At 38.4% G+C, this 23,591-nt stretch overlaps 1 protein-coding gene across 2 annotated transcripts in view; it reads left to right on the plus strand.

Moving 5' to 3' along the window:
• Positions 1–8,004, plus strand: part of B4GALT6 (beta-1,4-galactosyltransferase 6) — a 56,063-nt gene extending 48,059 nt beyond the window's left edge. For both annotated transcript variants that reach the window (XM_069468142.1, XM_069468143.1), the window contains 4 exons: positions 3,253–3,440; positions 5,581–5,703; positions 6,337–6,438; positions 6,956–8,004. In XM_069468142.1, coding sequence (XP_069324243.1) covers positions 3,253–3,440; positions 5,581–5,703; positions 6,337–6,438; positions 6,956–7,103 — 561 coding nt within the window. In that variant the 3' untranslated portion in view covers positions 7,104–8,004. The remainder of the gene's footprint in view (positions 1–3,252; positions 3,441–5,580; positions 5,704–6,336; positions 6,439–6,955) is intronic.
• The last annotated feature ends 15,587 nt before the right edge of the window (positions 8,005–23,591 follow it).

The following is a 23,591-nucleotide window of genomic DNA, read 5'->3' on the forward strand; positions in this document are numbered from 1 at the left end:
ATAAGCCTCTAAGTTTTGCTGTGATTTCTTATGCATCAATAGATAACTAATGCACTGGATGTGGAGAAAATATAGCAGAAAAAAATTTGCGGGGAGTAGGAGGAAAACGACCAAAGAAAGACTATGAGAAAATTTTCCAGAAATAAAAGCATGAGTCTTTAAGATTAAAGGGGCCTCTCACATGTACACATGAATAAAATATAGATCCACTATGAAACATACTATTTTGAAATTTTAGAATACAGATGAAAAAGAAAAGATATTAAAAACATTCTGTAAGAAAAATGACGAATGATTATGAATCAGAAAGGTAGGAACCTTCTCAACAAGGCTGATAGCTAGAAGATTGTAGAGGCATGCCTTTAAAATTCTAGGGAAAAGTTATTTTCAGCCTAGAATTTCTTATTCAGTCAAAATGTCAATCAAGTGAGAGGGTAGACGAGTGACATTTTCAATCATTCATTGACTAAGAACATGTATTTTCTGTGGACCCTTAGGAAGGTACTGAAGGATGGGCCTCAGCAAATTGAGAAAGCCAAGTTAAAGACATGGAGGATTTAGGGAATGTCAGAGAAGTCCCAGGTGATAGTCACACATGGTCTGGAGAGGGCAAGGAGAAGTGGGGCTTAGGAGATGGAGAAAGAATTGATAGATGATTTGATGTGTTTGGATGATTACATCAATTATTAATAGGTATAGGGCATATCTCTTGGGCCTTTTGTACAAAGTGATAATAGTTACATAGAAAACCATAGCTAATCCCAGTTTGAGAAAGAAAACAGAATCAATTCACTCAGCACTGAGGAATTATTTATGTAGTCCAAATCATATAAATCTATTGATTTAACCAAGAATTATAATATAACTGTATTGGGAGAGTGGAGGTATGGGCAGTGGGTATGGTGGTTTAAGTTGTCCACTACTGTGATAAGAAGTCAAGAGTCTAAAGTCAATGAAGCAAGAAATACCAGAACTCTCATTACCTCAAAATATGGAGATAAATACCAGAATAAACAGCTGAAAGAGTTGAAATGTATTGCTCTTGGGGCATGAAGTTGGGTTAGACATGGAATTATTATTATTTTTTTTTGAGACATAGTTTCACTCTCTTGCTTGGGCCAGAGTGCTGTGGCATCAGCCTAGCTCACAGCAACCTCAAACTCCTGGGCTCAAGCAATCCTCTTGCCTCAGCCTCCTGAGTAGCTGGGACTACAGGCATGTGCCACTGTGCTCGGCTAATTTTTTCCATTTTTTTTAGTTGTTTCTCTAATTTCTTTCTATTTTTAGTAGAGGCGGGGTCTCGCTCTTGCTCAGCCTGGTCTCGAACTGCTGAGCTCAAGTGATCCTCCTGCCTCGGCCTCCCAGAGTGCTAGGATTATAGGCGTGAGCCACCATGCCCGGCCGTAACTTCTTATTTTTATTATAAGCCTTTGAGTATTATGTCCACATTTAATAAAACAATTTTTAAAACCATAAAGGAAAGTAGTTTTTTAAAGCTGATGTTGATGTATCAGTAATAACATAATAATTAAATTGTCTTTCCTTTTTATTCTCTCCATTTCACTGGTGTAAAAAGAGGCTGTAAAAAAGTAAAGTGATTTCCGTTACCTCAAGTTAGTGTAAGATCCAGGACTAAAACTTAGTAATTTTTCACTCTTAAGACAGCACTCTGGTGACTGCACCTTGTGTGTCATCCACTTCTGTCGTAATCCTTTCTTGTTTCATATTTTGGAAATGATTTTGAGAACTGTTGGCTAAGACATCAATAAATGCTCTTTAATTTTTTAAGATACAGAATGAAACTTGTTTATTGCCGGTTCACCTTAATATAGTTTTACTAGTAAATAAAGTAAAATGGTTGTAATATAGGATGTTGCTCTATAGATTAATATTGCTATATTAGAGACAGAAATGACTTCAGGAGTTTTGCAGGGCTTTGCCCTGAAGGAATATGTGAACGTGTTAGTTCGCATGTCAAAAGCTGCCTCGCCTCAGGAGGGCATCTCAAACAAAGATCAGTGGCAGCTGCTTTCCAAGGTGACGCTGCAGTCCTCAAACCTGTGGTTTTCGCCTGCTTTGTACGACAAAGCACGTTTGCATGTAGCCAGGGGATGAGAGCTGATCAAAGAGTGCCTGCGGCTAAAAGCAGTTAGCCCAAGGGACAGTTCCTGCTTGACTCCTGACTACGTGTCTCCATCCACAAGAACTAGATAAAGAAATATGGAGCCACTATATCTCTGTTTAACCCTTCTGTTAAGTGATAGCTGTATCTTAGAACTTAGAAGTTTGTCTTCGAAAGATTTTGTAATCGTTTGTAGATAGAGTTAATTAAGGGATCTATAGAAGCCTTTTGGGAGACTTTTAACCTAAAACGAACTACCTGTTATTATGTAAATTGTTACCCCTGGCAACCGATTTCTGTACCTGTAAATACTGATGTGAAACTTCACTCGTGGCCTCACAGCTCACAGGCATATTGTGGGGTCTCCTGATGTCCCCCCGCCCTTCATAAATCTATATTTCATAGAACTGTACTTTTTGTCTCTGTGTATTCTTTCATTTCTATATTCTGTTATTTTCTATTTTCTATTTCCTTATCCTTTACGACGACCCGTGCCTAAGGGACCCGATTTTTTGCTGGGAGCATAGCTAACTCCCTTAATAGGAAGGTTGCGGGGGTTTTTGTTTTTGTTTGGAGACAGTCTCACTCTGTTGCCTGGGCTAGAATGCTGTGGTGTCAACCTCGCTCACGGCAACCTCAAATTCCTGGGCTCAAGCGATCTTCTTGCCTCAGCCTCCCGAGTAGCTGGGACTACAGGCACATCCCACCACACCTGGCTAATTTTTCTATTTTTAGTAGAGACAAGGTCTTGCTCTTGCTCGGGCTGGTCTTGAACTTCTGACTTCAAGCGACCCTCCTGCCTTGGCTTCCCAGAGTGCTAGGATTATAGGCATAAGCCACCTTGCCCGGCCAAACAGAAATATATTATTATATAAATGTGATGACGTACCAATGGACTAGATGATAATGTTTTCTTCTATGTTAGCAAAGTATAAAATAATACAGTAAGTAAATTTAAATAGTATGTTGGAAAATCTTAAAGTATGTTTATTACTTGTCTGTCTGATTTGGGTATAATTATCATTATTATTATTTGACCATGATGCATGAAGTTAGAAACATATAGAAAAAGTCAGATGACAAAGCATGAGTACATTTCTGTTTTTCGCTCTGGGCTTCGCTCTGTGAAGACTGGCACACAACCTTTTAACCGTGCGATGCTCTTCAACGTGGGCTTCCAGGAGGCCATGAAAGACAGTATCTGGGACTGCGTCATCTTCCATGATGTGGATCATCTGCCTGAAAACGACCGTAACTATTACGGATGTGGAGAAATGCCCCGTCATTTTGCAGCAAAGCTGGATAAATACATGTATATGTGAGTAGTGGGCACCATTCCTGAAATCATACGACATACTTGCACAATCATAGCATTGAATTGGTAGTCGTATTATATGCCTAAATCTGCGAGAGCTCAAGAGCCTCAAGAATATCATCTTCAACTTCAACCCATCTTCCTAGAGAGGTGGGATGCAGCGTGGCTTGTCATCCTGCTGGGCACTTCTTTACACACAGATTTGAGTGTAGTGTGGTGGAAAAGAGAGCATGGTTTCTGCAGTCAGGCACATGCGGATTTAAATTTGGGTTCTCACACTTACAGGACTTGGTTGGTTACTTGTATCTCTGAAGGCTGGTTTCCTCCTTCACTGGAATAATGGAATCCGTTGACAGGCTTGCTGTGAGGTCATGTGTGCCCCCTGCCTGCCGTGTGGTAGGTGCGAGACTCATATTGGCTCCTTCGTCCCTCTAGTGATGGTTCAGGGCCGGGAAGCCCTCTCTTCTGCTGTGTATCTTCCTAAACTATGCATTCTTGAGCTTCCCCTTAATAATAAATCTTTTCATTCTCCAACTGGAGATATCTTAAAATGTAAGCAGTCATCAGAGCTGAGATAGTAACTTAGGTTGACATGAAAAATGCAGGTCTGATCTGGGAAAGAGATCCCAGTTTTCACTGGCTAATGGAAGAGAGAGCACGAAGAGAAAACTGTTTTGTTGCCTGGGACAGGAAGATGGTGCCCACATCACAGTTTTGCCTGGTGCTGCCCTGCAAAGTAGAGAGAGACAAAAAGTCTCAAGGACATGAGCAAAAGAATCAGCATTAAAACAGGAAAAAAAAGGCCGGGCGCGGTGGCTCACGCCTGTAATCCTAGCACTCTGGGAGGCCGAGGCGGGTGGATCGCTCGAGGTCAGGAGTTCGAGACCAGCCTGAGCAAGAGTGAGACCCCGTCTCTACTAAAAATAGAAAGAAATTATATGGACAACTAAAATATATATATATACAAAAAATTAGCCGGGCATGGTGGCACATGCCTGTAGTCCCAGCTACTCGGGAGGCTGAGGCAGTAGGATCGCTTAAGCCCAGGAGTTTGAGGTTGCTGTGAGCTAGACTGATGCCACGGCACTCACTCTAGCCCGGGCAACAGAGTGAGACTCTGTCTCAAAAAAAAAAAAAAAAAAAAAACAGGAAAAAAAGAAAAGAATGTTTTTTTTCTCACTAGAAATTGTCATCATTAGAAAACCTTTTTCCTTTTATCTGCCTATCTGTACCCCACGTCTGAGGTTACCTTGGAGGAAGCCATCAAGGTTCATGATCTGGTTCTTAACCCCTCTGGAAACTTGGCTTTGGTCAGCCTACTAGAGTCAAATTAGATCCAGAGATGGGGGAGGTGGAGAGGCAGGAACATTTCAGGACATGGGAATTTATTCAGGACTATAGATCTAGAAATGCTACCTCAACGTAGGAAAACCAGTCTATATCTAGACTAGCAACTAAAATAATTAAAAGTCTAGTTTAGAAACATTGTATGGTGTGACAAATTCCTTAGACAATGAGTTAGGGAAGGGTAAGGAAAATCCAAATTAAAAATACAGTAATTTCTCTAAATATTAGTACATTAAAAATAAATATATTTGTAAATATCCATGAGTATTTGGGGAGTATAATCCTGACAGATAAGATCATTATGGGAATAGGCAGCTAGTCATTTCAAAATTAAATGCTAAGAGTTGTCCTTTGTAGTTTATATTTATCCTGCTCTATATAATAAATAATGCATTTATAATTAAAAAATTTTTAAATGTTACTAGTTTAGCAACATTTGACATGCATTGACAGTTATTGATGTATTTAATTAAGTTTACTTTTGTGAAAATATACAATTTTTGAACACTGGGTTTTGAGTTTTGAGTCTTCTTTATATATTAAATATTAAATTTCAATTACCACAAATGTTTTATTATGTGGGTGACATAACACATTTACATATACTGTTTCAGTAGAATATAAAAATGTTTTGTTTCTTGGTGTACTTTCCATTTTCCAGAATACTGTTTAATTAACATAATTGTTTATATGGGAAATGGGTATGTTTTGCAAAGCACTTGAAAGAAAACTGATTTCACAAGGCAAACTGTTATGATTTCATTCTTAGAATGCTATCTCCTGCTTTCTTTTTTAGTCTTCCATATAAAGAGTTTTTTGGTGGTGTAAGTGGACTGACAGTGGAACAATTTAGAAAGATCAATGGTTTTCCTAATGCCTTCTGGGGATGGGGAGGAGAAGATGATGACCTTTGGAACAGGTATGTTGAAGTACAAATTGCTTAATAATAGAATTTTTATAAATCTTATTTCTATTTGGTAAATCTTAGTCTTGTCTATTTGAAGAAAGCATTCTTTGGGATGGGAAGTTTTTGAGGTTTCTAAATCCTATTTGTGTTTCTCTTTTTTTTCATTAAGACTGCCTTCTGAAATTATTGGCAACATAGAGGTTAGAGCAGTCTTTTGCACTTTAAAATTGAACCCACGTAATCCATTTATATGTGAGATTTTTTTTTTTTTTTGAGACAGAGTCTTGCTCTGTTGCCCAGGCTAGAGCGAGTGCTGTGGCATCAGCCTAGCTCACAGCAACCTCAATCTCCTAGGCTTAAGCAATCCTCCTGCCTCAGCCTCCCGAGTAGCTGGGACTACAGCCATGTGCCACTATGCCCAGCTAATTTTTTTCTATATATTTTTTTATATCCATATAATTTCTTTCTATTTTTAGTAAAGATGGGGTCTCACTCTTGCTCAGGCTGGTCTCAAACTCCTGACCTCAAGTGAACCTCCTGCCTCAGCCTCCCAGAGTGCTAGGATTACAGGCATGAGCCACCGTGCCCGGCCTGTATGTGAGATTTTATTTCTTTATATTTTCATTTCCATATGTTGTATTTTAGAGTTCACTATGCTGGATATAATGTAACCAGACCAGAGGGAGACATAGGAAAATACAAGTCTATTCCTCATCACCATCGAGGTGAAGTCCAGTTTTTAGGACGGTAAGTTTAATATCATCTTCAGATACCAAGGCTTCAGAGCTGTTGAATATATGAAAGAGAAATAAAACTGTATTGCACCCAAAAATATCTGCTGAAGGGAATTTTCATTATGCAAGGAAAGCATTTTTTGCTGAAGAGAATCTTCTTTATGGAAGGGAAGCACTTTTTTGGTGCTTGTTTTGAAGACATGGCATACACACACATATATTTATATTAAAGAATCCAGTTAACTATTTATCTAGAAAGTGTTTCCTTAATATAAACCATAACACACTTTATTTCTTAAGGGTATCTAAGTTGTAATGGTGCAAAATAATTTTTTCAGGTGGCATTTTTTGACTAGTAAAATTGCTAATTTAGAATAATGGTTTAGACATTTCTAGTTATGCACAAGAACCAGAAATTGTAAAGAGCTTTAAATGCTTTAATTAGAAGATGACCTTGAGCATATTCCTCATCAATTTTCCTTTTGAATATGTTTCTCTTACTTTTTTGTTTTTTTCCTCTAACACTATAGGTATAAATTACTAAGGTATTCTAAAGAGCGTCAGTACATCGATGGGTTGAACAATTTAATATATAGGCCAAAAATACTGGTTGATAGGTTGTATACAAATGTATCTGTAAACCTCACGCCAGAGTTAGCTCCAATTGAAGACTATTAAAAGAAGTAGCTCTCATGGCAAGATAGACCACCATGCTGGATCATAAACTTGGAGTGCACTCTTAACGGAGGTCAGTGATTGGATGTGTCACGGTGCCCTGTTCTCTGAGAAGGAGAAGAGCCAGCAGTCCTCAATGTTTACAGCGTGGGACTATGTCCAATCACCCTTCTTCCACCCATCCTCTCTGCTTTGAGACACACTCCATGGCGAGCACTGCAGAAACTGGAAGCCATTGCTGAAGATTGGAAGTTGAGAGCTCCCTACAAAGAGAAAATTTTTATACTAAAATCTATAATTTAATTCAAGAGAATGCTTTTATTTCCATTTAGACATATTTTGTACATATGTGATATAAATTAAGGTGTTCAAGTTGTTGAAAAATAAGATGTGTTGCAGTTTTGCATGTCATTGGTTATGCCTTTATTGGACTTTTATAGACATTTTTTTATTTGCATGGGAAAAAACACTGTAAACTTATATCACTAAACAAAGGTTAATCCTTGTGTGAAATGAAGGAACTGTCAATAATTGACAGCCAACTAATACAGTAAACTGTTATACTAGTTTTGAGCTTTAGAACTCTGCCTTTCGTGTGGAAGAAGTCACAGCTTTCTTAGGGCTTTAAAGGGAAAGAAGAAAGGACTTAAACAGCTTTTCTTCCTGCCAGGATTACCTGTTTTTTTCCTTGCTTGCAGCCTCATCAGATTTTGCTATAAATCACAACCATATTGTTTATGCATATTGCATGAGTATTACCAAGAAAATCTTAAAAGTTGTGATGTGACATGATATAAAGGACCTCTTTATGTTAAATGTCTTTCATGTACCTCTGGTGTAAGTGTCAGGGATTTTGTGCCTCAAAAAATGTTCCCAAGGTTGTGTGTTTATATGCTGTATTTTTTTTTAAATTCACAATCAACAGCACTTTTATTATTTCCAGTTCAGAAGAGCCAAAAAAAGTATCTTCATTTAAAAAGAAATCAAGTCATTTTTTTTTTAAAAAGAATGATCTATGGAAAACCCAGTAGTGCTTATAATATACAAATGAATTATACTATTAGATAAGAAATTAAATGTTCTATTTTTATGAAGATAAATGCTTAGTAGATAAAAGCAAATTTTAATTCTCAGAGATAGAATTTCACTTTGGGAAGGGACCCTTAAATGTCAACCAGTTTCATTCAAACTATATTTTTTTCACTTTTAAGAAATTACATCTCTAGTGTTAATTATTAAAATTTCCTCATTAAAAGTATAATTAGTAGAATTATCTTAAAATACCTTATCAGTTGTTTAAGTGCACTGATATTACGACACTTCTGTGAAAACATTTCATATTACCTGATGTCAAGTACATTTATCTTAAATTTGCTTGAAGTTTTCCATAGGCAAACAAAACAATATTCTTACTTTGAAAATTATCAATTATAAAAGATTCCTTAAAATATCTTAAGATATTTTTACAAACTTAAAAAAACTGTATATGAAGTGAATCTTCAACATGAAGAACGATAGAAAGCTATATATGAGAGATGTTTAAATAACATATGCCTCATGGATTGTTCTCCTAAAATAGAAATATGATCATTTATCTCAGGTTGTAAGTTTGATATCGAAGTGTCATTTTTTATGGCAATATATTGATAATACAAATGACCACAAACCAAATCATAAAATAATTGAAATTCTTATGCTTTGAGAGAACTGATAGCCTCTCTATTATGATACCAAACAGAATTTTTCCATATTTATTTTTTAGAAATATTTCCAAAATATTTATCTGTCAGTTTTTCTTGTGGTACTCAAAATAATGAAAAATCAAACCTTCTGAAAATTAAGATATTTGTACTTAATTTGTGTATCTGTTCATTTTCTGTCTCTCATACCAATGTAGTTTTTTAAGTTGATGAGATTGGGAATGTTAACATTTGTTGATCACTAATAAGGTAGTAGGGGCATAGGAGCATAATTAACCCAATAATACTTAAAATGTCTTAGTGGTGGGGCAAAATTAGGGCTGTTTCTGAGTCTTATTATAAGAGAAACATTTTTCTCTTTTTAATGTGGAGCTGTCTGCATTTAGTATCTTTTGATTTAGATGTACATTTTACAGCTTCAAGAAAACGCAGCACTACTGGTGTCTGCCTTATTTTCTTGAGTTATGTCTGACATTAATTTTTGTTTTAGGAATGAGATGCAAACATTTTGCTTTTTTTCAGTTTTGAATATAGTATGTTATCATGTGAAAACCACCTCACTAGTTTGCTTTTTGTTTCGTTTGGTTTTGCTTTTTAAGTATAAACCTAAAATTATTTTCACCCATAAACAGTGACCCTTACTATGTTCCCATAAGAGTGACAGAGCTTTGCCTAGTTGTCTTCATTGTATGACAATAAATCTATTCCATAAAGATTAACAAATACGTTGCCAATACAAACTATTTTCTTATAGTATGTTTGGTGGATTTATTAATGAACATGTGTTGATTGCCTGTTCTGGATCAGGTGCAATGCTAAGTATGTGTATGGAAAGAGCATTATTTCATTTCTAAACAAATCAAGTCAAGCAAATTGAAACCTTTCTAAAATTATGAGGACATTTTCTGATAACTTATCTGTTGTATTTCTTAGTCTCAAAGTCAAGAAACCTATATATGTGGACCTAGAGCTATTAGGAGTTCCCTATGGCCCTACTGGGAAAATTATATAGTGCCTTTCAACTAGAGAAAGAAGTAATGATTAATGGGCCCGTTTGTAGAAAAGAAAACAGGAAAAGTACATACATTTGTTGTAACATTAAGTCTAACTCACAGTGGAGATAGTCATTCTTTGCCAAAATTCGGGTTTAGTGAGTATTTTTTTAAATCTAAATTTTTTGTTTGTATTTTGTGACAAGGTGTTCAGTAAGAAAACCTTATTTATAATATTATATAAATTCAAAATCATGTATAAAAACTTGCCTGTACTCGTTTCCTAGCCAAGATATTAGTAACCATTTTAAAACAAAATTGAAAAGTATCTAATACAGACATATTCTCCTTCTGGAGGCTCCCTAAAAGTGAAAGCAGATTTTGTATCGTTTTACTTGGCCTTTGCTTGTCTCTATTATATTTCTTTATATATTTTCAAGATGAATAGTACTCTAGATTTATTGCCTTGGCCTTGCAAGTATGCCAATTGAGAGAACTAATATGATCATTGTGTTTATCAGAAAGAGGAAGTGTACTTAAGATTATTTTATTTATTAAGATATGAAAGGCTTCTACATTAAATGCACTAAAATAAGTGCTAGTAATTTCTTGTACTTTCATTTTTTTTTTTTTTTTTTTTTGCTTCTCATGGAAATGTTTGTACTTTTTTATCATTGTCTTTTATGAAATATAATGTTCTAAAGACCTTGTGTGAAGATGTAATTATTTTCTCTCAGGAACTTTTTTGGGTTACTTGTCCTCCCTGTTTTTAATTGTTACCCTAAATTTTAAGTGAATTATTGGTTGGTTGATGCTAGAGTTGCAACATAAGCATAAGGAAACCACAGCTTACATAGATTTAGAGATCACCTCATACCTTTTACCTGAAAAAAGCAATATTTAAATATTTTTCATTAGTACAATTAGTATCCATTGTATCAAAATGAATATTTAAGAATTCATTTTTAGCATAAATTTTTTTCTCTCTGCACAACTATAATAAACTAGTCTAGGCTGTTATGGTCAATTCACTTCCTGTTTTTCAGGTGTCAAGTAGTAGTGACAATCTCTAAGGCAAAGATTCCAATCTCAAAAATACCTACAGACTAGATTTGTATTCAGGACTAGATTATGAGATCATGACTTATCAACTTATTATTTGTGTAATGAATTTTAAGTATTAATTGATTTATGCATAGTATGATTTATAGAGATATTGTCACTATAGATCACAAATGAACCAGTTATTCAATCATAATCATTTAAGTCATTTAAAGCTGTAAAATTTAACTTAGTTTGCCCCAAGTTTCTACCTATGGTATTAATGTGTCCTCTGGTGAAACATGCTAACTTAACGGATTAACTGCCCTGTGAGTTGTATTTAACTCACACTAGTTTTGAGCCTGGGGACTCGTGAAGCATATGTAACTCACACATCTCTTCACTTTGGGAGCCATGAGGACTATTTTTCAAGTTGCATATAACTCACAAACAGAAAACAATAAAAAAAAACAAATTAAGATCATATTGTTTTTGAAATTTTTATTCTGTTTTCATACTAAAACACCATGGCCCCAAGGAAAAGTTTTTTTTCTAGTGTGTGCAATGTTTTAATTTTTTATATATATATATATATATATATATATATATATTGTTTGCACTATTTTTAAACACATGGATTTAAGATTATGGATCTATTCTGGACCAGAATTGTTTTATTTAGAGGAGGCTGCTCTTAGGTTCATATACTGTATTGCTCTTTAAGTGACATCAGAAAAAAGTGATTCATCACTTTACAATTAAAAGAAAAATGTACAATTTGAAAAATAAAACTTGCATTCTTCTCAACACATTCCTATAACATATTTTGGTGGATTTGAATACCATTGCTAATTTAGTCTTACCAATTTTATCAGTTTGTGCTCTGAAAGATCTCGAGTTATCAGACATTACCAACCTTCAAGGAGTTTACATCTCTGCATGTAAAATGATGTCATGGAAACACCTGAAGAACCATATGCTATCAAATGAGGTGTTCGTTTGTGTCCTCCGCAAACATTGGTTTTCTATTTCACTAATGTAATGTTAGGTTACATGAGCATTTTTGTGAGAGCAGTTTTTCTCCACATATTTCCCAGCTGTAAACATAAAACACTTCAGAAGGGTAGTTGAGATGGTTGTTCTTCTACAATGGACCTTAAGGATTTGCTTAAAGATTTTGCTTAAGGAGGGCTCTGTGGAAGGTGGGGGTTATGAGCAAATACTCTGGAATCAGACTGATCTGAGTTTGAATTCAGGGGTCCCCTATTGTTACCTGTGAAACATTAGCAAAATGTCTAACCTCTGTGGTCCTCAGTTTCCTGATCTCTCAATTGAGGATGATAGTAGCTATCCAAGCATCACTGAAATGATCACCTCACCCTAACAGAGCACATGGAGCACTTACACAGTGCCTGACAAACTGAACTAACGTTGGCTTGTACTGTCAGTTTTTCAGCTTTAGTTTAACAAGCTTTTCTTCCATGCAAATTGTCTTGGATCACATTTAAAGAATGATGCATTTAATTCTACTAGGAAATGAAGTCAGTGATTACCCTATACATGATAATATATGTAAATAATTAGTAAAACTGGCAAAAGTGCACAATTGAAATTTGTCAGGGGTAGTCATGAGAAGAAACGTAGCAATTAGGAATCAGGGTCCCCTTCCTCAGAGGACAGTGTGATTTCAAGTAGACAACATGGAAAGCACTGATTGCAGTATGTATCAGTAGCTCATGGAAGGCATTCAGTAACTCAGTTTCATGCCCCAAGAAGTCAAATGTCCTCCATGTGCCTGAGCTCCTGCTTACTCTCTCCTGTCTTGGCTTTGAGTTTGGCTTTTCACCTATCCTCTTCTCAGGTTTTTTTTGGAAGATCCTTTTTCCTCTGCCTTCCATTTTCCCTCCTCCTCTCTTTGGATCAACACTCACTTTCTAACAGCGTCCAGTAGGATGTTCTCTGATGATGGAGGTGTTCCACATCCGTGCTGTCTGATGTAGTAGTCAGTAGCTACGTATGACTCTTAAGAACTTGAAATGTGACTTGTGAAGGGAACCAGATTTGTTTATTTTTTGAATTTTAATGAAATAGTCAATTGCAGCAGGTGATCTCTTGTACTTCCAAAGCTTTAGCTACATGGACCCCCTAGATATGTGCAGGAAACTCCCAAGCCCTTATCTTCAGCTCAGAATTATTCTTAGCACCTGACCCATATTATCAATTTATTGGTCATCCCCACCTGTTTGTTCACAGAAACTTAAAACTTACAGGTCCTTACCTGAATTTATTAAACCCCCCTTCAAACCCTAGTCTTCCTTCTGTATTCCCATCCACTTAGTAATGCAAGGGACAAATCTATGACTCAGGCCCCCTTTTTCTCCTCTGCGCAGTCACCGTTAACTCCACCTCCTAATCCTCTCGCCAGTCCTTCTGGTCTTTTGTTTCCTCAACAACTGCCCAGATCCTTCCTAGTCTTTTCCTTCCTCCCTCCCTCCCTCTTTCTCTCTCTCTCTCCCTTCCTTCCTTCCTTCCTCCTTCCTTGCCTTCCTTTCTTTTCTTTCTTTCCTTTTTTTTTTTTTTTTAGAGAGAGACAGTCTGACCATGTTGCCCAAGGTGGACTCAAACTCCTGGGCTCAAGCGATCCTCCCACTTCAGTTAATTTTTTCTTACTTCAAGATTATATCTTCTTTGAATCCATCTTCCAGAAATTGTGTCTTTTCTGAAATACTACTTTGCTTAAGATCTTCCAGTGGCTGCCTATTGTCTATGGATAAGGTCCAGCCAAGTATCTGTTTCTATACCAGGCCCTTCATGCTCTGACTTCTGTTTGCCTCTCCAGGATGACACCTCACCTTTTGTTCATGTTCCAGCCTTTTCATCCCCAAGCCACCTGTGCACTGCTCACAGTGGCCTGCATCATGCCCCTTGCCTTTGCACACCATCTTTTCTACCTTACCTACCAGAGGATGTATAAATACTCTATAGCTCTTACGACTCATTTAATAAGCTCCTCTGGAAGACTTCCCTGACCAACCCAAGTAAAATTTGCCACTCCCTTTCTTGTACCCCTGCCTACAGTACATAAACTCTATTAACATGCACTATTGCATTTATTTGATTAACAAATTTTCTCTTCTTTCAAAGACTGTAAACTTTCTGAGAGTAGCAATTAGTCTTTTTTTTTTTTTTTTTTTTTTGTACTCCTAGCATTTAGCGCAGTGTTCAATGAATAAATGATTCTGTCAAGGGAACACTGTTTGCCAGCTAATAGGGACGACCTTCACAGCATTCTTCATTACTGCCCCATTAATACAGGTACCTCGTACCCACTGGATTGTGTTAAGTAGGATCAATGCCTTAATTGTAACTACCAAGGGCCATCGTCAAAATGTGTGACTCGCCTACGAATGTATCTTTTTTATTCAGCATATTTTTAAACTTTAAAAATATTTACCACGTTTAAAAATTAATAGAATTGAGTAAGAAAAAGTAGCAAAGATTCACTGCAAGTTAATTTTTATTAAATTGAAAAGAATCAAAGAAAAGTGAAGTCATGCTTCCCACAAAATAAACAGTGTTCACAACACTAATATTTTGATTGTCTTCGAGAGCAGATGCTGAAAACACCTGTTTGGCGCTTCAAAGAATTTATGCCTGGAACATAATTTCGATCCCTGGAAGCTTCTAAAATGTATCTAATTTCCAAGGATTATTCTATGGTTCTTTACACAGTGCCCCTCCCTTGTCGCCTCCATCGCCTGCTCTTCCTTCTCTTTTCTTTTCTTCACCGCCATCTTTGTTAGGATCAAGAAAAATCATGACAGCTATTAATTTCCCTAGAGGCTTCATGAAACCCTGTGAATGCTTTTGTTCCAGCAGAACAGGGTCACTATGGTAACCAGATTTCCCCTTCAGTGTATTCTTATCCGTTGACCTTGATATAAATGTCATTTTGCATAGGGTGATTATACAGTGTTTTAGGCTGTCTAGCAACTCTGGCAGCCTTGCCTTTAGCCTCTCCAACCCCAGTATTTTTTTGGCATTTGTTAATATTAACACCCGCTATATCTCAGGCATTGTGCTTAGTGCTGGGGCATTCGGGGGCTTGAGAGGCAGTTCTCCCTACTCCCCACCCCCTGTAGCCCACAGCCAAGAAGGGAGATGCTTGCCCAGCGCTTCTCAAAAGGGCCAACCCCCTCTTCCCTCTAAATATTTTATCACCTATTTGAAAACCCGATTAAAAAAATGAGCAAATGCCTTGGACAGGTCAAATAAAAAGAAGAGAAGTTCCCAGAGTTCCACTTGAGGCTGCGTGCAGGAGAGGGTGTAGGAATCGGGGACAGGTCGAGGCAGGGCGGGGTGTGACTTCTTTCCAGCGGCGCTTCCGGAGAACAGACAGGTGTGGTTAAAAGGGCCGCTCCTTTCTAGGTTCTTATGCCACAGAGAACACGTTTTTCTTGGAAGCTTTTAAAAAACGTTTTTATTGGCATTTCTGGGGTGCAGACGTTTCTAGCACCGAGGCTGGGATATTGAAGAGGCTCATGGAACTCACAGCTGGGCTGTTCCTTAAGTCCCGATGACACTAGTCAGTGTGGCATCTTCACCTTTTTCAGAGTCTTCTGGTAGGTTACTCGCGTTTTTTTTTTTTGGTTTTGTTTTTGTTTTTTTCGTCATCAGTGGGAAGAGTAAATGGAATTTACCCCACCTTATCCAATTTACATAAAAGTGTAACATAACAAGAAGGGTAAGGGACTGTTCTGTATCTTGACTGGACTAATGTTAATATCACAGCTGTGACATCATACTATAATTTTCAAGGCTGTTACCATAGGGAGGAGGATAAAGTTGGGTACAGGATGCACACGGGTCTCTCTGAATTGTTTCTTACGGCTGCATGTGTATCTACAATCATCTCAAAATTAAAAATTTAATTAAAAAAGAGGTTAATGTCTTATATGACAGATGATCAACTCCACTCACAATAAGAGAGATGCAGATTGAAATTATTCCTAAGTATCAATTCTGACCTGTTAGCAAAAATCCAAATGTTTCACAAACACTGTTGGGTAGGCTGTGGCGAGCCAGGCACTCTCAAATGATGCTGGTAGGGTGCAAAATGTCACCACCTCTGCGGAGGGCCAGTTAGCAATATCCAAAAAAGTAACTAAAAACATTTACCTCTTGTCCCAGAAATCATCTTTTGGGCACGTCTTATGGGTATCAAACAACATAGGATCACGTTTCTGGAGGCATTATTGAGGGTAGCAAAACATTGGAAGCACCTGAATGTCTGTCCAGAGGGGACTGGTTGGAGCTCTGGTCACCCACACAATGGAGCACTCTGCAGCCATATAAAGGAGGATTTTTTTTTATTGAACTTTTAAAAAAACCACATTGTTCTAAGTCTGCACTCTGAAGGGTTTTACTGCTTCTAAGTAAAAAGTACGAGGCATTTCTCCTATAGTGTACTTTTGTAAGGAAATAAAAGCTATCCAAATGCATAATGGGATTCATCGTAGGAAATAATTTTTTAATAATGATTTTTAGTAGCTACTTATCCAAAACCTTCTTTTAAAAATCATTTCCTGGAAGTAAATGTAATTTTTTTCCCTCTAGGCCAAGAAGCTAAAATATCATAATTCCTAATCCCATTAGGGGAACAAATTGAATAAGAATCAGGAAACATACCATTTTAGATCAGGAAGGGAACTTTAAAGTCATCTAGTTCGTTTCCTTTACTTTTTATTAGATATCAATTTAAAAAAAAATGTAAGTGGAATTACCACCCCTCCGCTGGGCAATTCTAGCAACCTTCCGGCTCCTTCGTTCAGTGTCCGCAAGCCACAAGACCGGGCTTTAGAAAATATTGATCAGATCAATTCATTCATTACCCTTCTCACCTTCACTAGCTTCCCCGTGGCCCACAGGTTCTTTCATTTCTTGACATAGCCATTCCATCTTCTGCCAATCACTGGGAAATGCCCCAGCCTCTAACGAAACCGAATTGCTTGCCTTTTTCTCAATATTGCCATTCTCTGTCTCAAATTTGTCCCTCTGCAATTTAGTCTTCCATCTAGGAATGGCTGTTTCCTACTTATTTGCCTGGTGCCTCCTACTTAGCTTCTAGGGACTAACACAATTGTCCCCTCCTCTGTGAAGCCTCCAGGCCCCCCAGGAATCAGAGCACATTTTCCTATTATGATCACATAGGATTTTAAATATTTCTGTGGCAATACTCACTTTCTTTCCTCCTTCCCTCCCTCCTTCCTTCCTTCCTTCTTCCCTTCCTACCCTCCCCCTTTCCATTGCTAAGAATGTTCCTTGTAAACAGACCCTGTGTCTTCATACACCTTTATAGCTCCGGCACCTGAGCACAGAGTAGGTGCTTAATAAATATGTGTCAAATGAATCAATACACATGTGCTGTTGAAGGCTAAATAATGGCCCCTCAGAGATGTCCACATGCTAATTCTCAGGACCTGTGAATGTTACCTTCCGTGATGAAAGGAACTTTGCAGATGTAATTAAATTAAGGATCTTAAAATGGGGAGATCATCTTGGGTTATTTGGGTGACCCAGTGTAATCACAAGCGTCCTTATAAGGAGAGGCCACAAACCAAGGAATGCAAGTGGCCTCAAGAAGCAGAAAAAGGAAAGAATATTGATCCTCCCTGAAGCATCCAGAAGGAACACAGCCCTGCCAAGACTATGATTTTAGATTTCTGACTTCCAGAGGAGTAAGAGAATAATTTTGTTGTTTTAAACTACTGAATTTGTGGTAATGTGTTATAGTAGCACATGTGTCTATATAAATTAGTAAGTCACAGGCTCTTTAGACTATTTGACATACTTTATAAAATTGTCTATTAAAGGACATAGACAATACATACAAAAATAAATACATGAAGAAATGGTCACCCTCAGTAATAAAAGAAATAAAAATTAAAGCAATCATGAGATAAATGGTATATCTATTAAAGGGACAAAACATGGTTAATAAGTGGAAGTGGGAAGACTGCAGTGTCATAGAACTTAATACATTAATGTGCTGATGCATTAATATTACTCCAAATAGTAATAGCTGTAGTTCTCGAGAGCTTATTATGTGCCATGCATTGTTTTAATTCCCTTTACATGTATTATGACAACTGGTGTGTAGGGTTGTCTGGAGTAGGCGCTGTGATTATTTCCATTTCACAAATGAAAAAGCAAAACACAACAATAAGGCAAAGAAAGCTTATGTAATCTGTCTAAAATACTACAGTTTGTGCTAATGGAGATAGGGCTTCACAGGTGTTTTGATACCCCAAGGCCTCACTTAATCTAGGAGTTATAGACTCCTAGAAATGTTACGTCATTCACTTAATTCAAATTCAACAGAAGCAAAAAGCTATATGCTTCATAAATATGTTAATTGCAATGCTAACTACAAGTACAAAAAACTAAGTTGAAACTAAGTATATATATCACATTATGGGGGTGGTATAATTAAGTTGCAGTAAACAATAATTTTTTCAAAAAGTAAAAATTATAAAGATTACAAACATGGGAACTTGTTCATGATAAAAGCATTAAAGCATAAAAAATAATTTCCCATTGTGATTGCAACTTTCTATAAATATTTTTATAATATTGTATTAATAAAAACATTCTATTGTGGTAAAGCTGTGGGTTACTATAATTTTAATTTCTTAAACATTATTAAAGTTCTTTCAATAAAATAATTACCTTTGAAAAAATTCTGACAATTTTATTCTCAACAAATCATAGGATTGAGTCTTTCAATTCAATATTATGTGTGAGGAGCAAGCCCACTTTAGATGCATTACTGATTTTTTTTGGTACTTTCTTTTATCTTACCAAGAGACAATGAATATTTTTACAGCTGTATCATTTGAGACATTCTTGGTCACAAGTAACAAAATAACTGAATCAAACTCACTTAAAAAAGGATTAATTAAATTGATTAATGCCAGTGAAAATTCCAGAAATATTAAATGCTTCAGCTGCTCAGCGGTGTCACCAAGAGTCACCTTCTACTTTCCTGGAACTGGCTCCCTCCCGAGGATCACGAGCCTCATGGTCATAGGATGGCTGCCCGCACCTGCCAGGGCTGCGTTTGTCCAGTCTAGGCATAAGACAGAAGTCCTGGGTTTCCCTCTGATTGGGCCATTGTAGGTCCCCTGCCCACCCCTTAACTAAATGCCGTGGCCAAGATGATATTTCACTGATCACTTTAGACCAGTGAGCTCCTTACTCCCACTCCCCTCGTCCTGGAGCTAGGGTGAGATCGTTTTCATTGCTACTCAATGGGAGAAGAATGAATGGAATGGCTGATGGTGATGTGGCTATAATACTCATTTTGGAGCATTGCTGAATTTTCCTGCGCTTTGCCTCTTTACAGAGGAATGCCAGGCAAGGTCCTGACTCCTGGCAAAGCCTCAATTCCCTAAACAAGACCTGACTCCCCGTGAGGGCCCCAAATCCCCAAGTCGGACCCCTACTCCGTGTGCAGGCCCCAACTACCCCAGCAGTCCCTTGCTGCCTCTCTGTAGGGAGGCCAGGAACAGCAGAGGGTCTCTGCCTTTCAAGACCCTGAATCAAAACCCTTCCAATAGGCTCTAATCATTTTGCAGGAAGAGATGTTTATCCTTTTGGTTCTGGCCCTTGTAAGAAGGACCCTTTAAATAGAGTGGCTCTATTTTTAAATATTCTGAGTGACTAAGGTGTTGAAATCAATCCAAGGATGCAGAACCTGGTGCTCGATGTTTGAACGAGGTAACCCTCATGAGCTGGTATTTCTAGTGTTCCCCCAAAAATTGGTCTGTTTCTCATATACTAGTGGGTCATGGTTTATATGAGAGGAAAACACACCCTGGTAAAGCCCGTGGAGTCGGTAAGAGATGAGATGAGAACTATTTGCCAACCAGGAGTCAAGCCTTTCATTCATTCCTTCCCAATATTTGTTTTTTTTTTTTTTTTTTTTTTGAGACAGAGTCTCACTCTGTTGCCCAGGCTAGAGTGAGTGCCGTGGCGTCAGCCTAGCTCACAGCAACCTCAAACTCCTGAGCTCAAGCGATCCTCCTGTCTCAGCCTCCCGAGTAGCTGGGACTACAGGCATGCACCACCATGCCCGGCTAATTTTTTCTATATATATTTTTAGCTGTCCATATAATTTCTTTCTATTTTTAGTAGAGATGGGGTCTCGCTCTTGCTCAGGCTGGTCTCGAACTCCTGAGCTCAAACGATCCGCCCACCTCGGCCTCCCAGAGTGCTAGGATTACAGGCGTGAGCCACCGCGCCCGGCCTACACCTTCCCAATATTTGGAAGGAAGGCTGCTCCATCCTGCTCAAATATTTATTGAGCGCTGACTGTGTGCTAGGCACTGTTCTCCAGATACTTGGGAATATAGTCCAATATCTTTTCCAAATGCATTTTCCAGGTGACGCCTGTAGAGTAGTAGTCATTCAACTCAGCACAAGTGCGTGTCCATGCAGCTGCCCGGGGCTCTCCTGCCAGCCTCAGGATTCTCTTTGAACCCCACTATTGCACTTCCACATCATGCCTTAGACCCAGATTCACAGCCCTCAGCCTCCTGGGGAGTGGCATTAGTGGCAGCAACAGCAGGTGGGTGACTGCTGAGCCCAGGAGGAAAGCGCCACACCTCCAGTGTTTATTTAAGAAAGCCTGCGTGTGGCCATCTCTCCTTGCTAGCTAATAGTCATTCCAGAACAGACCTTCAGCATTTGCACTGATTGCCCAAGATGAATTACCATCTGCCTTGCTTTTAAATTAACTGGGGCAGTTCTAACCCAGAGAGAATGGGGAGCCAGGAAAAGGGAATTCATTCTAAGCTTATTTCCATTTTGAAAGGCAGTAAGAAGTAGTGGGGCTCAGGGTGGGTGTGTTGTATGAACCGTGAAGTCAAAGGAAGGAATTAGCTGTCAAACTGAGGGTTTGGGTGAGAAATAAAAGTTCTCAGGAAGTGCTGCCTCTGCTGTTTCTTGGTGGACAAAATAGAGTTTGAAGCATAAATACCCTGAATTTTCTTGTTTGTCAGATGTTATCAAAGTGTTTCAGGAGGTATTTTAATGTTTGCGAATCCTTGTTTTCGGGAGATAACTTGATATTAGTGATTTTTGTTTTCTGGCCATGTGTGCACACAATGCCAACTTTGAAGTGATGAGATTAAAAACTGGCCTGATTACTTCAAGCTCAGTGTGGCTAAAATTGGACTCATTATCTCTTACTACAAATCTGTTCTGCCCATTTTCCTGAGCTCAGTTGCCGGCTCATCCATTCAAACTGTTAGCCGGGATAGAAGCCTGAGACTCCACAGACTCCTCTAATTCTCTCACAGCCCACAGCAAAGCTATTGCCAGTTATCTGCTGATTTTCTATTCTAAATCCTCTTTAGACATAGAGGAATAGAGGAAAATACAAAACATCCTGACATCTGAGAACTGGCCTCGGTGTTATTACAAGCTAATCTGGCTCTTATAGCTGAGCTGTGTTGTTCCCTTGGACATAATCTCACAGAACATCAGCATCAAACAAGGGTGCTCTGAGACCGTGACAAAGTAAGACAAAGACAACATCCCTGTGAAACCCACAAGATACCAAACATCTCTCTGTCACTAAAGTGAGTAAGTGTGGCTGCTTTACCAATCCCCTTTCTCTCTGCTCTGGCCTGCTCTTCCTGCAGGTAAGCATTTGAGGTACCTGAATGAAGGAGCTCGGGAAATTTTACCCCAAAATATGACGCCTTGGTATAAAGAGTATTTTGAATTAAAGGCCCTTAGAGATCAACAGGCATTGGAAGGGGCTTTTTCTCTGTCTGCATAAACCAGACAAACCCATCAAAAGAACAATTGAAGTCCCTTTCCGTCCCTGTTGTCTCAATATATATTGCAAGAAAGAAGGGCAAGAATGCAACCAGACCTGGCCCAAATCATTCTAAATATAACACCTGTCTCTCAGGTTAATTTAATTTGCAAAGAAAATCATTTACAAGTCAATCTCTTTCCCCTATCCATTTATTCTCCTTAACAACAATTTATTTTCCCTAAACAGAATTACCTATATTCCTCAGCTCCCCCTCCCCTCTAAAAGGAGGGTATAAAAATTTCTGTACCACATTGGATATTGGGTAACCACTCTGTGATTGTCCCCATGCGCACAGTAAATAAACCTATTTCTCTTATATATTGGCCTTAATTGTGAGTTGATCTTTCAGCGAACTTTTGGGGGAAAAGGGAAGTGTCCTCTCGCCCCCACACAATCATAGAATTGCCCCCACTTTCTGACAACATCCAATCTAGAGTGAACCTCCACTTCCTCAGACTCTTCTCTATAACTACCCAACCAAAGCCCAAATCCTGTGGTAGATTATTTCTAACGTCTTCTTGATGAGATGCCTTGTGGTTTCCTATGGTTTATGTTTCGTCTTGCTGGAAAGAGTAATAAACTCAATTGATTCAACTGCATAGACGTGTTCCTTGGGGGACTCGAGTTGTGGTGTGTGGACACAATTCTCTCCTCTCCACGTCTGGCTGAACCCCACCCTCTGTCATCACTGTTAGGATGGCCTTGACTCTCCCAATTTTCTAATAACAGTTAGAGATCAATCTTGAGCTCTCCCTATTCTTTGCTGTTTCTGTCCCAAACTAGTAGGCCCCCTGCTGGGACTCTGTTTCCACAAACATCCAAAAAGAGGCCAGAAAGGATGTGTCAATCTTTCTCCGCCTTTAGAATTTGTTTCTATGGCGTAAGGTGTTCCTGAGAAGCTCCCAGGCAGACAGCAAGGGGATAGACTCTAGGTCTTACTTTCCTGCCCAAAACCATCAGAGGCAAAAATCACATCCCCCGTGACAGGCCTGACTACATCTCAGAGATAACCAAGTCTACAGGAACACAAGAAACAAGAAAGATGGACAACTTGTCGGTCTTATGACTGCCTGCTAAGTACTCCACAGCAATTACTATTTTTCTCTTTGTCCCCATAAAAGCAGCAAGCCACCTGGCCTCGCTGCTGGCATCTCCCTTTTCTTTCTTTGGGATGCCATGTGGTCTCTCTGCTCTCTCCCCACCCCCTCCTTCCCCTCTCTCTCTCTCTCTCTCTCTCTCTCATTCTCTGTGTCCTTCTAAAGGATAAAATAGGTTTTACTTTTACATATCTTAACCTCTGTGTGAGAAATCTTTCTCCACCTGTGCCGTGCACCTCCTAGCCTTTCCACTCCGACAATCACCAGCCTACAATACTGCAGCAACAATATCGTGTGTGTGTGTGTGTGTGTGTGTGTGTGTGTGTATTTGACAGTTATCTTGTATATATGTATATCTGAATTGAATGTAGCTTTCCTGCCCGCAACTCCTCATGGTATCAGCAAACTTAATCTTATCTATTGAAACCAACTCAGTTTGACTTCCAGTTTAATGCTCAGTCTTCTTCCTTTCTCCCTGGATTATGTTGCCTACTGGAGGCTATGTAGCATGTTGGCATAAGGGGAATCTATTGTCTGGTCCCTGATTGCCCTCTGTCCAGGCTGCTTCTATTGAAATGGTTTTTTTCTCCCTTTGTCTTTGCTATATGTTAGTATTTCTGCTTATGTCCTTTCATGGCCGTTGCTATGGGTGGCATTGTGTCCCCTAAAAAAGGCATGTAGAAGTCCTTACCCCTGGCACCTGGGAATGTGACTTTATTTAAAAGTAGTCTTTGCAGATGCAATTAGTTAAGATGAGGTGATTAGGGTGGGCC

The sequence above is a fragment of the Eulemur rufifrons genome, chromosome 5 (assembly GCF_041146395.1).
Source record: "Eulemur rufifrons isolate Redbay chromosome 5, OSU_ERuf_1, whole genome shotgun sequence".
Taxonomy (NCBI): Eukaryota; Metazoa; Chordata; class Mammalia; order Primates; family Lemuridae; genus Eulemur; species Eulemur rufifrons.